A 14,386-nucleotide genomic window follows, 5' to 3' on the forward strand; every position below is an offset into this window, starting at 1 on the left:
TCCTTAGGGAGGAGGTCAAGAATGTTATGACATAATCTGATTAAACTTATTTCTAATCTCTTGCTTAGATATGAGTTTTTTTGTTCCTTGCATAGAAAATGCATATAATTCTCATTTCAGAGTGTGGTTTGATTATTACTGATTTACTATTTGGCCATTATAAAAAACTATGTGACATATATACACTCGGAATATTATGCACCTGTAAGAAAGATGAGATCATGTCATTTGAGATAACATGGATAGACCTAGAGGGTATTATGCCTAGTGAAATAAGCCAGACTGAGAAAGACAAATGCTATGGTTTTACTCATAAGTGGAATCTGAAAAAAAAAAAAACAAACAAAAACAAAACAGAATCAGACCTATAAATACAGAGAGCAGACTGATGGTTGCCAGAGTGGAGGGATGTGGGGGTTGGACAAAATGCGTTGAAAGGGAGAGGGAGACACAGGTTTCTGGTTATGGAATGAATGAAAGGTAGGGGAATAAAAGGCCCAGCATATGGCATATAGTCAGTGATACTGTAATAGTGATGTAACGGGATAGATGTTAGCCACACTTGTGGTGAGCACAGCATTACGTAAAGAGAAGTTGAATCGCTATGTTTTATACTTGAAACTGATGTAACATTGCGTGTCAACTATATTGAAATTTTTTAAAACATTGCTTTAAGTATGATGTTATTAAAGGTACCAGAATAGGCAGACCAAATGATTTACAACCCTTTAAATAAAGGAAACTGCCTTTACCAGTTAGGGCAGTCTACTTGTTTTGCATGGATCACTTACAGAACTGATGCTCAGTTGTTAGGAATGTAGATGACACCAGTAGCTGTGGGAAGTACTTTCATGAGAGTTTGCAAATGAGCAAACTAAAGCCCAACAGGATTAATTAAATTGCCTGAGGTCACTCAATGCTACATTTCACATCTCCTGACTTTTGGTCCAGCGTTTCTTCAACTAATCCACAACTCCGTGAATCCATAAGGGCCCAACAAAAGAGGGAATTGGAGACTTGGAGAATATCAGTGATTTCTCCAACTATATGACTAATTGGTGGCAGAGAAAAGATGAGAACCCAGCTTTTTTTTGCTTTCAAGTCCACAGATGTTGCCTCTAATGAATAGAGGTCAGCACTGACTGGAGAGAAAAAAAATTAATAAATGAGCTAGATGTGGGAGCACCACTGATAGAAGAATGATCAATAGAGGAGTTAGAAAAACGGCAGTAAAGATTTCACTATAATTGGCTAGTGGTTGTCCAAGAAGTAAATACAGGAGATGGGTTAAATAAAATTGATCTCATTAACCGCTACAGATACTGAACTGAAATAACTTTTAATCTATTATAAACTCACTTTAATCCAAGATCCTGTTGTCAACATGTTTGCGACTTATTTGGTTGGCAGAAATATTGATGCTAGAACTAAAACTAAAATCAATATAATTCTTAAATTGTGTTTTAATGTCTGACAAAATCTTTAGATATGCGGTACATTTCTGTATGACATTATATTCCTGGCATTAATGGTTTCAAAAATAATTTATTCACAGCTCCATCCTTTTACCTATAAGACATTCAAATATTAAAATGTATAACTTCTACCTCCAGTTTGTTTATTTTCCTTTTGCTTTTCATTGTTTCCCAAAAGAAATTATTATGCACTTCAATAATGGTTATTCTAGTAGCCCTAGGCATAGCTTAAAACCTCCTCAAGCACTCCCTTTCAGTCTCTGAATAACGCTTGCACCCCATTTTCTTGTATTTTAGATGGGCTGGAGGGAAGGGCCTTTATGCTTTAGTATGGATAACAGGAATGTAAAGTAAAGAAAGAGAAGCAATAATTATTGCATAACTGTGCATCAGGCAGTGTGCAAGATGCTTACATACATTTCCTTATTTAATCCTCAGAAAATCCCTGCAAGATAGGTGTTGCGATCCCCACTTCACAGAGGAAAGAAGAGAAACTAAGAGGTCACATGGTCACAAGGTCACATACTTGGTAAGTGACGTGGGAGTCCGGAATTAAAATTTACATCTTTCTTTAGTTCCTATTGCATCAGATTTTTATATTTGGAAGATCCAAAAATATTTTTAAATAAAGGACATATCTAAGACCAATCACCAATAAATAAATGTCTCAAATTAAGATTGAGATCAATACGAACACAAATGGTTGAAATTTATTTCAAGCTGTGGTCTGATTCAAGCAGTATATGGCCTTCAATTCACAGCAAGCTGACTTTGCAGGTGTTTAATAATCAGACAGTAGTGCAGATGTTGTCTTAGAAATGATTATTTACTTACTTATAAATAAACTGATTTGCATAAATACAGACAGAATAGGCAACTAAAAATCATACTCATATAAAAAGTTTAGTACATAAACTAAGGAACTTCCAGCTGTGCCAGCTCAAAACCAACAGATGTGGTTCACTTTGTGTATTTTCCAAGTAATCATGACAGCAGCTTATAAATACAGGAACATCAGCGAACAGCAAGTCAAAAATCATTCTTATTCTCTCCTCAGATTGAGTAACATAAATAATCTGGACAATTACTAACGTCCTGTAAAGATAACACATGCTTTAATGCAGAGATAGGGAGAAGATATCAGTAGATATTATAGAAACTCACTAAAATCAGAATGTGGAGGAAGATTCTTTTGGAAGAATAACAGAGTAAGTTGTAGAGTTTTTTTTTTTATTTTAAGAAATTCAGTATTCTTACTTCCCATTTCTTTCTTGTTTATCCACATTTATCTTACACTTAAAAAGGACATCCTGAAAATACTTAAAGGTAATATAAAAGACTCATCATCATTTGAAAAATTTTCTCATCCCCCTATCGCCCAACATATACTAACATTTTTCTTTAATACATAAACACACATTTTCTATCAGGATTTCCAGAGTGGAAATAAAAAGACCTGACACTTTCTGGTCTGCTGAGGGAATGAATAAACAACACAACAAAAGTCCTCTCATCCCCTAACAAAGGGCCTTTCAAATATGATGTATTATTTTACCTCTAATGGCTTAGCAATTCAGATCCAATTCAGGGGATATGCCTGACTCAGATTTTAGATAATAATGCAAAAAAAAAAAAAAAATCGTAGTCTGCCACCAACCATGATATGGCTAATAAACGAATCTGGAGAATTTTTGTACAATGGGCCACATGGAAATAATTTTGGTTTTGCAGGCTGTATTGTTTCTGTGGTAGGCAATACATAAACTAATGAGTACAGTCATGTTCCAATAAAACTTTATTTACAAACACAGACAATAGCTGGACGTTAAGTTGACTTGCTGTGGTGATCATTTTGCAATGTATACAAATATCAAATCATTACATTGTACACTTAGAACAAATATAATGTTATATGTCAATTATACCTGAAAAAAATGCACTAGGTGGATTTTGCCAACAAACCATTGTGTGCTGATTTCTGTAATGGAATAAATTTCATAAGGACTTTGCTTTTACAATTAACAGAGTCTCAGGAATGTTAGAATTCAACTTTAAAGCCTTTTGCCAGCAGGAAAATATAAAATTTGATCTTGATGATTAGCTGTAGGATTATTTCCCTGATCAAGTCAGCTGTAAGTAAGGCCTGAAAGAAACAAAGTGCTATGTCTTCAATGAGAGATAAGCACTGTAGGCATCTGTTCCAAAATTGAATTTCTTAGGAAAATGTGCTAATATCTTATAGTTAAATAGAACATTTGTATATCTTTTCTTCAAGCAGATGTTAACATTGCTGGCACCATTGCTAGAAGTGAAAATGGTGATGAATGGTCAAGAAAAATTACCATCAGGATTAGCGTGAGCAAAATCAAGCTATGTGTTGCAAACTCCTTTTTCCCAATAATGAGCATAATCACCAGGCCATTGATTCTGTCTCCTAGCCTGGACAGGAAACAAAGCACACTGTCCTCAATAGCAGGCAGCAGAACATCTCTTACCTCTCTCCTGATTCACAGTAATATTTTCTATTCAACTACATTGTGGCCTTCTTGGGGATGGGAACACAGATACCCAAGCCAGGTTGATCATCAATATATATTTGTCTTATGAATAAATAAAATACTTAATAATAATTTTTGATGCTATAAAAGGAAAGCATGGCTGATTCATAGAACTGTTATCTGGAAACCCTATAGCCAAGTTGTTCTACCATGATATCGTTTCAACTCCAGTGTTAACCACGGAGTAAAATAATGTCAAGACATTGCAGTTTAATTTAATCAAATGCTTATAAATAACGTACAGTGTGTTCATCATGGTGCAAAAGCCATGAATACAAGGAAAGGTGAATTTTCTGCACCCCCTCCCCCAGCATGTACCCTACATACCATGAGTGCCCAAATTAGTCTCATAAGCATGCTGGTGAAACCAAGCAAAGAGCTAATTTTTTAAAAAGTTGTGATACATATTGGGAAAATTATTTAGCTCCATTTGGAAGTATTAGAACGTATAAACAGACAAATAGATTAGCTCAGACTTCAAAAAGGAAGAAAGACAAACTGTCAAGTCTCTAGCATTTTTCAAAGTACTCCATTTTATGTTTATTAATGTTGTTTATGACATCAATTTTTGAATTCTATTCATAGAGAATATAGATAATAAAATTGCTAAATATGAAAACAACTTTTGAGTATTATAATTTTAACTGTTTTACTTATTTGCGTGGCAGTTTGCTGCACTTGTCTGCTTTGGGACAACAATCCATAACAAACGATCCCCAAACTATTTCAGTGTCTGCCAACATAAACTAATGTCTCATTCGGAGGTCAGCGGTGGGCTGTGGTGGCTCCGCCACAGACTACAGAACACGTCTAGGTTGGCTTCCTTTGTCTCTCATCCTGGAACTCAGGTCAAAGGAGCAGTAACCCCTGGGGCACTGCCTTCTCACCTTCTCAGGACAAAGACAGTAGGGAAAGAAGCCGAGTGAGCCAAACAGTGGAGCCCGTGTAAAGCCTCTGATTCAGTATGGGATGGATCACATTCACTGGCATCCCAATGCAAGGCACTTAGTTAAGTCCAATATTAACGGAACAAAAATGTTTACTCTTTGTGCTGGGTAAGGCAGACAGTAAGTATTTCCTAAATAACAGTTGTAAAGTCTGGAGTAGAGTTAGGAATATAGCAGAGAATTTTTATTTGGAAATTTTAAGAATACTTAAATATGTAATCCTAAGCTTCTGGAATAGTCAAAGAACAGGGCACCAGAGAAAGGGAAGATGAGTGTTGATATAGGGAATCAGACAGGCTAATCTCTTCCAGCACAGATTTAGTTTTAATACCTATGGAATGCAATTTGGGTTTATCACCAAAAAAAGAACACATAAGATATTTTAAAAATATTCCTGCTCCAATGAACAATTGAGGATAGCAGTTTACTGGATTTTTATTTCAGATTTTTTTTGAGACGCTATGTTGATGTAGCAATAACTGTAATTACTGTGCTTAATGACTGCTAATATCTGAACAGAATAAAGTCTAAAATTGCTACTATAAAAAAGAAAATATTTTTTCTCTATGATAGTTTTTTTCTGGATTGATTTAGATTACAATAACCAAAATTAAAATAAAGAGCAGAGTCATGATTTCCCAGAATTAAAAGGAAATGCAGAATTCACACCCTTAAAGCAATGGCTGCGCTATAAGGAACAGTAAATGGACTTTCTGATATTAATCCCAACATATTTATTCATTTCTGAAGAGGAGCCCAGGACATTGAGAGCTGCTAAATTATATGTTACAAATAATCAATAGAACAGAATGAACAAAATCAGAGTTGGAAAAAAATTATTCTACAAATCTCTACTAACAGAATTAAATTGCAGAAACTGCTAGAAACTGAAAAGCATTCTCAAAACCAAGCCATGTGAAAAATATCAGTCTCCTTCCTTCCTAGATTAAGAAATCCTATTTTCTAGTTCAGCTCAGCAGGTATCTATTAAGCACTGTTCACTGATTTGGTGAACATTTACTGCAGGCTTACTACGTACATACTTTCTGCTAAGTGCAGAGAATGCAGCTGCAAAATACAATCCCAGCTGCCAAAAGCGCTCTAGCAAGATCAAAAGCAACCAAATAATTATAAAATACTGTGATGAGTGCTATGAGATGCTCTCCTAACCTTGTTGCCCCAAGAAACAAAACTAATACACGATTTTGAGTAAAAATAATTTATTTGAGGGGTGAAGGAAATACAAGTAGGGAAGTGGGGAAGTGAGAAAGGAAGGATGCAGTATAAAGCAAGGCACCCCCGTGAGGTACCACCTCCCAGGGAACTCAGGGAAACAGTGTGGAACACACACCTTGGAGGAATGGGGCTAGATCATTAATTTCCCAGCATTGTCCACCTGCTGTGAGCAAGCAGAGAGAGAGAAGCCTTCTAGCTCAGGGAGGTAGATGCTGGAATCAGAAGTTGGGCTGGTATGCACTGGAATGGTGAGGTTTGAGGGCATACGGACATCAGTTACCAAAGTGTCAGATTCACAACTAACTTGAGAGGGAAAAGGGAAGAAGTGAGAAAAAGCTTCCTGGAGATTACACTTTAGATGAGACTGTAAAATGTTCAACACTTATCGGGGTTAAGAAAGAGAATTCCCGGCAGGACAAGTGGGAAGGCATCCCAACCCGGAAAGTGCACGGCCCTTGAGAGAAAGCACAAGTTCTGTGTACATATAGCTAACATATAGGAGCAAGAGAGAGACAAGGGAGAATTGTTGAACAATGAAGCTAGATGGGTCAGCAGAAGCAAGGTCAGAGTTAGCCTTGAATCCTATCCTAAACAAATTTGGATTCAGAGGCGTCTGGGTGGCTCAGTCGGTTAAGCGTCCGACTTTCACTCACGTCATGATCTCACAGTTCGTGAGTTCAAGCCCCACATCAAGCTCTGTGCTGGCAGCTAGCTCAGAGCCTGGAGCCTGCTTCGGATTCTGTGTCTCCCTCTCTCTCTGACCCTCCCCTGCTCACGCTGTCTCTTTCTCTCTCAGAAATAAATAAAAACATTTTTAAAAAAATTTGGATTCAACATCATATAATATATTTTTTAATTTTTTTAAATGTTTTATTTATTTCAGAGAGAGAGAGAGAGAGAGAGATACAGCATGAGCAGGAGAGGGTCAGAGACAGAGGGAGACACAAAATCAGAAGCAGGCTCCAGGCTCTGAACTGTCAGCACAGAGCCTGATGTGGGGCTCGAATCTATGAACTGTGAGATCATGACTTGAGCCGAAGTCAGATGCTTAACCGACTGAGCCACCCAGGCGCCCCTCAACATCACATAATATTTGTGAAACATATAAAATAAGGATCTGCTAAAAAGAACTAAAGTAAGATTTCAATGGCAAAAACATGACAGTCATTAGCAATCATGTTGACGTCCATATCTTTTGTTTCCTCAGTTGAGTAGCTTGGGCTCTACTTATACTGGGAATATATGTATCAGTGAACAAGAGACATAGGGACTCCCTGTATCCATTGAATTCTTAGCAGGGGAGAAAATAAATAATTAAATAAATAATAAGAATTCCAGACAGAAGTGTATTAATAAAAGGTCAATGAAGTAAAAAATGACTGGGCCCTTTGGCTAGGAATGTTCTGTAAGGCTTGCTTGAGGACCTTTAATGTGAGGACTCAATGATGAGGAGGCAAAAAGGCTGATGAAAAGCCATTCTCTGTAGAGGACATGGCAAATGAGACTATTCTGAGGTAGAAATCTGAGATGTGATTGTAGATGTGGCCAGAGGCAGATCACATCAGAGTGAGGAATTGCAATTTTAGTCTAAGGGTGATGGGAAGCCATTAGAGGATTTTAAACAGTTGAGTAATAAGATCTAATATGCATTTTTTAAAAAAGAATTATTCATCCTCCCTCCTGGAGAATAGGTCATAGAAAGACAAGTGTGGAAATGGGAGAGCAGAGGCGATACTTGCAGGAGCGTAGGGGAGAGATGAAGGTGGCTTGGATGATAATGGTGATAATGGTTGGAAGAGCTGGGAAAAAGTGGTTGCAATCCACTATTTTAGAGATTATCAGTACTTATTAACATATAATGAGAAGAATGAGAGAAGAGGATTCAAAGCTACTGAGTGAATAGTGGTCCTATTAATGCTCTAAGTATTATGTTATCTGAATTTCTTATTATTGTGAAAATAGTGTAAATCACAGGTTTGGACTATAGAAAGTCTCTAGTAATTGTTGAATGTTAGCGTCATTATGATGATGATGATGATGATGATGATGTGATACAGGAGTAATACTAAAAACAATTCTAGGTCAAACCTACCCCATGTTCCAGAATTAAGCAGGCTTCCCTGTGCCCTGCCTGTTGTAACATCGCCTATTTTACCTGCAGTCTCATAGAACTCTTCCTCCACTTTCCCAGGCTACTCATTCTCATCCCCTAGTTTGTCATTTAACTTCCTTGTCTTCTCTTGGCATCTCCTTTTCAGATGTCCTAGGCTCCACCCTATCCTTGACCCATTAACTGAATCTGAGCCTCCTTTTGTTATTTCCCTATTGACCGGGTATCATGACAGGTATATGTGGAGGTGAGAAGGAACACTTTGTTTTATGTATCTTAACCATGAGCTCCCGTTCTGCTGGACTGGTAGGAAATTTAACCCCAGTCATAAGTTCACCGATCTGCTTCACTTTTTTAAAAATTTATCTTGTTTAGAGGTGGGAAGGGACAGAGGGAGAATGAAAGAGACAGAGAGAGAGGGAGAGAGAATCTTAATCCATGCCAATACAGGGCTAGATCTCACAACTCTGGGATCACACCCTGAGCTGAAGTCAAGAGTCAGATGCTCAACTGACTGACTGAGTCACCCAGGTGCCCCCCACAGTTTGTATTTTATGTGATGTCAAAGAGTTAAGAAGAAGGTCTCTCTGGTAATTGGTCATCTCTCCACACAGATTACTGCTGACGTGTTCATGTTGATGTCTACACCGTCCCTTCTCTCCGTCCTTTTGTTTTAGCCTTAGGATAGTCTCAAAGTAAAATTACACCAGAAGTTAACCAAGGAAGGAATATTTCATTCACAACTATTGTAATAGGGAAGAGAGATGGAATTCAGCTTAGTTGAAACAAAAAGCCAGAGAGTTTTAAAGTGAGGTAGTGGAAAAGTACTGGAGCATGCTTTTAGCCTGGGAGTTTGTCAAGGTGGTTAAGATTTCTATGTTTGCTAATTGATGCTTATCTAAGACTCCTACACTCTCACAAAGATTAGGAGATAGGTGCCTTATCTTTCTTGATGATTACATTTCAAACGGGTAGCTGGCAGGTCTTCAAGAGACAGATTCCTGGAGTGTAAAATTGGCAGGAGTCTGGGAGATGATTTACATCTCAAAGGGTAAGAGGATTTTAACATTGTAAGTTTTCTAAAGTAACTGCTCCAAGAAAAGGGAAGTTGGAGGCTGATAGTCAAGAAGCAATCTATCTAAAGTTAAGACAAGCTGAGGGGAATGTTAAGGCTTCCTTCATCAATGTGGAGACTTTTTTGAGGAGATATGATTCTTGGCCCCAGCCATGTCCACAAGCCACACTTCTTTGGGATCTTTCAGCTTCTCAGCTCCAGTACCTGAGACCTCTCTTCATCCCACCCCAGCTGGAGAACCCTCTTCCATTATGGGCTGGGAAGTGAAGGTTATGTGGGTTTCTATCTTCTATTTTTTCCCAGGTCACTCTGTTTCTTAGGGAAATCTCTCTACTGTTATCTTATTTCCTAATTGGTCCTAATTAGAAGGAAAATCAATACCCCCCCCCCCACAAAATTGTGTTTTTTATCCAGGACTGGAAGGACTTAATCCATAAATCCTTCCAGAAGTAGAATGTGGGTCATGGATGCGGAGGGAATATTTGCATTCCTTTTTTCCATGTAAAGAAGAAATGAAGGAAAAGCAAAACAGGACTAAGTTTTCATACTTAAGCAATTATGTTCACATTCTGCTATAAAGACAATGTACTTCATAGGATGATTATGGATTTAATGAGAAAATGCATATTCCTGGAACACATCCAGACTTTTAGGTACTCAATAAAATAAACTCCTTTCTCCCTCCTACACATTCATTAAGAAATGAAGTATTATTACCTGCGTATTGATAAAACATAAACAGTCTCTGCCATTCCAAGATCTTCTGAAATTTTTCTCTTCTGATTTTCAAACTCCACCCTGTATGGTTAATATATTCATCTTATTCGGCTCAAGTGCCATAACAAAATACCATAGACTGAGTGGCTTAGGCAGAAATGTATTTTCTCACAGTTTTGGAAGACTGGAACCCAAGATCAGAGTGCTAGCATGGTCAGGTTCTAGTGGGGGTACTCTTCCTGGCTCGCACATATCCTCCTTCTGACTGTGTGTTCACATGGCTTTTCCTGGAGAAGGAGTGCATGTGCATGTGTGTGTGCGCATGCTGTCTGGTGTACCTTCTTATAAGGGCACTAATCCCCCATTACCTCATCTAGATCTAATTATCTCCCAAAGACTCCATCTCTAAATACCATCATATCGGGCGTTAGGGCTTCAACATATAAATTTGGGGGTACACAATTCAGCCCATAGCAATATGTTTACTAAATTCAGTAAAAATAAAACCAGTTTATCCAATTTCAGGGCAAAAAAACCCCAAAGTACTTTTCAGTGGAAAGTATTTTCGGTGGAAAGGCTTTGTGGGTCAGTCTTAATGTTAGCAAGTTCATTTGGTTCCTGCCAAGTGAGTCAGTGGAGTTTGCAATGCCAGCTCTATGAGCGGACGTGTGTGACTATTGCCCTGAAGAAAGAACAGTGCCAGGTACTGTCACCTGCTGGTGCTCCACCTGAGCTGATCTTTTCTATTACATTGAAATCACTCTTTTCCCAATTTAGGATTAAACTAAAGAGCAGTTAATGTGAAATAGAAATAGCACATCTGAGTGTGTGTATGTGTGTGTGTGTGTGTGTGTGCGCGTGTGTGTACATAAGTATATTTACACATAAAACTTGACTGTGGAACTAATCTCTTACTTCTAGATAAAAATAAGAGCATCATGGTACAGAATATGTAAGCTTTTGGGTTTTACTTAGTGAGAGTAAGCTTCCCCTAAAGTTCTTTCCCTACCCTTCGTTGATACAAAGGCAGCATTCCAAAATTGTTCATTTGCATCTATCTTTCCTCATTCTGTTTTCACATTTCTCCCTCGCTCGCTGTGTATGTGCATAGTTTATGCGGACTCTGACTCCCCTGATCAGGGGCTTCTGTTGCCCAAGAAGGATTAAAGGCAGCAGCAGCGACTGCCTGCGCTGCATATTCATTCTGTCATACCCTCTTGTTTCTCCTGCATTGTACACAGCTCTATACCACCGAGTCCTAATCCACACTGCTTGTTTCCGTTGTTTTGACTCTGGCATCAACTCCCGGTGCCCTGGGGATGATGAATAATTGAAAACTGAACACAAGCTTAATTTGGTATGCCTTGTAAGAAGCTTTTTATGCCGATTTGGTTTAGTATGCTCTGTATCGAGGGCCAATCTCCAATATCAGGAACAAGTACTATACCCCGTATATAACACATACCTCAAAAATGAACTGGGACACAGGTGACTTTCCACATCAAGTTAGGAGTAATTTAGATTTCTTAATGTTTTCTTAATAAATTATTTCTTAATAAATAACTTTTAAATAAATATTTTAATATATAAACATTACAATAAAATTTTGGAAAAAATCTTTTCAAGCTATTTTGAAAATAAGTACTTTCATTTTAAAAGGAGGTATAACTTTTTCAATAGGACATAATAGGAGTATTGTGTTTGATGCTATCTCTCTTTGTTGTCTGAGCATTCATCTGGAGTTACTATCCCTAGATAACCAATTGAGTAAAGTTTCAATAACAGAAATAAAAGAAATGCTCATACTCTCTTGCTGCCATTTGAATGATTGTACCTGTCATGGGCTAAATTGTGTCTCTCCCACCAAAAAAAAAAAAAAAATCAGAAGTTGAAGTTTTATCCTTCAGTATCTCAGAATACGATGGACTCTAATCTTAGTGGTGTCCTTATAAGAAGAGGAAACTTAGATACAGACTTGCACACACAAAAGGCAGACAATGTGAATCACAGAGAGAAGAGGTCCATCTATAAGCCAGACAGAAAGAGACCTGGAATAGCTCCTTTACTCATGATCCTCAAAAGAAGCAATCCTGGCAACATCTTGATCTTAGACTTCTAGCCTTCAGAAATTTGAACAAAGAAATTTGTGTTGTTTAAGCCACCCAATCTGCGGTGCCTTGTTACAGCAGCCCCAGAAAATGAATATGCCATTCAGCACAAAGTGGGAAGACCTAGACTGAATACACTAATCCAAGGAAGAAAGCCCATTGGCTCTGCAGTAGCCAGTAAAATTCTCTCAAATATATGAACCAAAAAGCCATGCTGGAAAAGTAGATAGTAGCTGTCTTTAATGGCACAAGCTTAGGGTAGATCCTGCCTTTTGAAGGCCCATTTCTGGGCTTAGTTGGTTCACCTCCTTTTTGGATTCCATGTAGCCTGTGTCCTTGACATATGCTAGCTTGAAAACTTTTAAATAATTCTGACTTCTGACATTAGTGCTCAGTCAAAATGGGCCCAGAGGCAGGCTCAGAGAAAGATGAAAAAGGGAAGAAAAGAGTAAAACAAAGAAGAGAGAATATATGTGTGTCCCTGACTTTATTCTAACCACAAATTCATCCATCCCTTCATTCCACAGAATCTATGTGGTTGTCTGTAGGATGGGTTATGGGAACCCAGTGGTGAGTAAGGCTCAGCCCTTGGGCTCAAGAAGCTTAAGGTCTAGGAGCACCTGGGTGGCTCAATCGGTTGAGCATTGGACTCTTGATTTTGGCTCATATCCTGATCTCACGGTTCATGGGATAAAGCCCCACATGGGGCTCTGTATTGATAGCATGGGGCCTGCTTGGGATTCTCTCTGTTTCCTTCTCTCTACCCCTCCCCCATGTGCACGCTCTCTCTCTCAGAATAAATAAACATGAAAAATCTTTTAAGTGTATTTATTTTAAGAGAGACAGAGATAGTGTGAGTGAGGGAGGGGCAGAGAAAGATGGAGAGAAAGAATCCCAAGCAGGCCATTTGCTGCCAGTGCAGAGCCCCATGTGAGGTTTGATTCACAAAGTCAGGAGATCATGACCTGAGCCAAAACAAGAGTCACTTAACCCACTGAGCCACCGAGGTACCCCAGAAAAAAAAATTTTTTTAATTAAAAAAAGAAGCTTAAGTTCTAGTAATATTGTGTGTTGTTTATCTTAACTTTGACATCCCTCTGTCTCCTTTCATTAATATAAATAAATTGAACATAATCATTTAGATTATATGTCTCTTTCTTATTCTATCAAGATGCTTTTTTAAATACATGACGCATTCTTGCCTTTATACCCATATCTATAAATACTTTCTATGCTATTCACAGTATTTACCTTAAACTCTTTAAGGCAGTAGTGTCCATGTAGCTAGAAAAAAATAAGACAGAAAAAGGAAGTTTTCCTCTTTTTCTTGTGTTTATCCATGGCTCTGGATTAAAAAAAGTACAGAAACCAGGAAAACACTATTTTAATATTTTTCTCCTTTTATATCTCTTTCTCATCTCATGCCATCCTGCTCCCCAGGGTCTAAACCTTTCTGAGACACACTTCCAGGCCTAATCCTTTCCATTCAGGACTCCATGATCCAAAGGTATTTATTATTCCTTTTATTTTCTGCAGTCAAAATCTCCATTAAATTCAGTGGAAGTGATCTTACCTGGTATCAGTAAAAATGAAATTGGAATAAACTAAAACATATGAATCTTTCTTTATTAATCATACTATACCCTCCCTATAGGTATTTCCATTCTTTCAGAGAAGATATTTATGAATCTAAGTTATTGTCCAACTGATAGAATTACAGGCAATGTAAGAAAATTAAATTTTAAAACCCCAGAGATAGCCTGCAATAGACCACCACAAAAACAGGGAAATTTCCCTCTCGTCTTCTATCCTTATTGTCAGTAACTCTAACTCCTGCTTTATTCAGAGTCTTTCCTGCTCTGTCTTTCCATTTCCAAATCAAGAACTCTCTAAAAGGTCCAGTGTTTTGTGGAATTTATTTTAAGGGTGCTCCCTTCAAAAGACAAAGTCATTAAAGGAAGCTGGGGCAGAGACATCTGTCTTACAAATGGTCCCATTATTTTATTCATCCTTCCATTCATTTATTCAAGAGGCATGTATTAAGAGCCAACCTTATTGCCACTTCCATAGTGGTTAGTTGGGATACAGAGATCGGCAAGCCATAGCCTTTGCCTTTGCCATGCTCACTTTCAAGGACATGCAGTTTCATGAACCCACGGG

At 37.9% G+C, this 14,386-nt stretch overlaps 1 protein-coding gene across 2 annotated transcripts in view; it reads left to right on the forward strand.

The window, feature by feature from the left end:
* The window catches only part of LOC144237596 (uncharacterized), a 241,932-nt gene that overhangs the window by 155,875 nt on the left and 71,671 nt on the right, over positions 1–14,386 (forward strand). For both annotated transcript variants that reach the window (XM_077771279.1, XM_077771277.1), the window contains exon 3: positions 1,914–2,004. In XM_077771279.1, coding sequence (XP_077627405.1) covers positions 1,914–2,004 — 91 coding nt within the window. The remainder of the gene's footprint in view (positions 1–1,913; positions 2,005–14,386) is intronic.

Source organism: Crocuta crocuta, unplaced genomic scaffold, assembly GCF_008692635.1.
Source record: "Crocuta crocuta isolate KB4526 unplaced genomic scaffold, BGI_CrCroc_1.0 scaffold235, whole genome shotgun sequence".
NCBI lineage: Eukaryota > Metazoa > Chordata > Mammalia > Carnivora > Hyaenidae > Crocuta > Crocuta crocuta.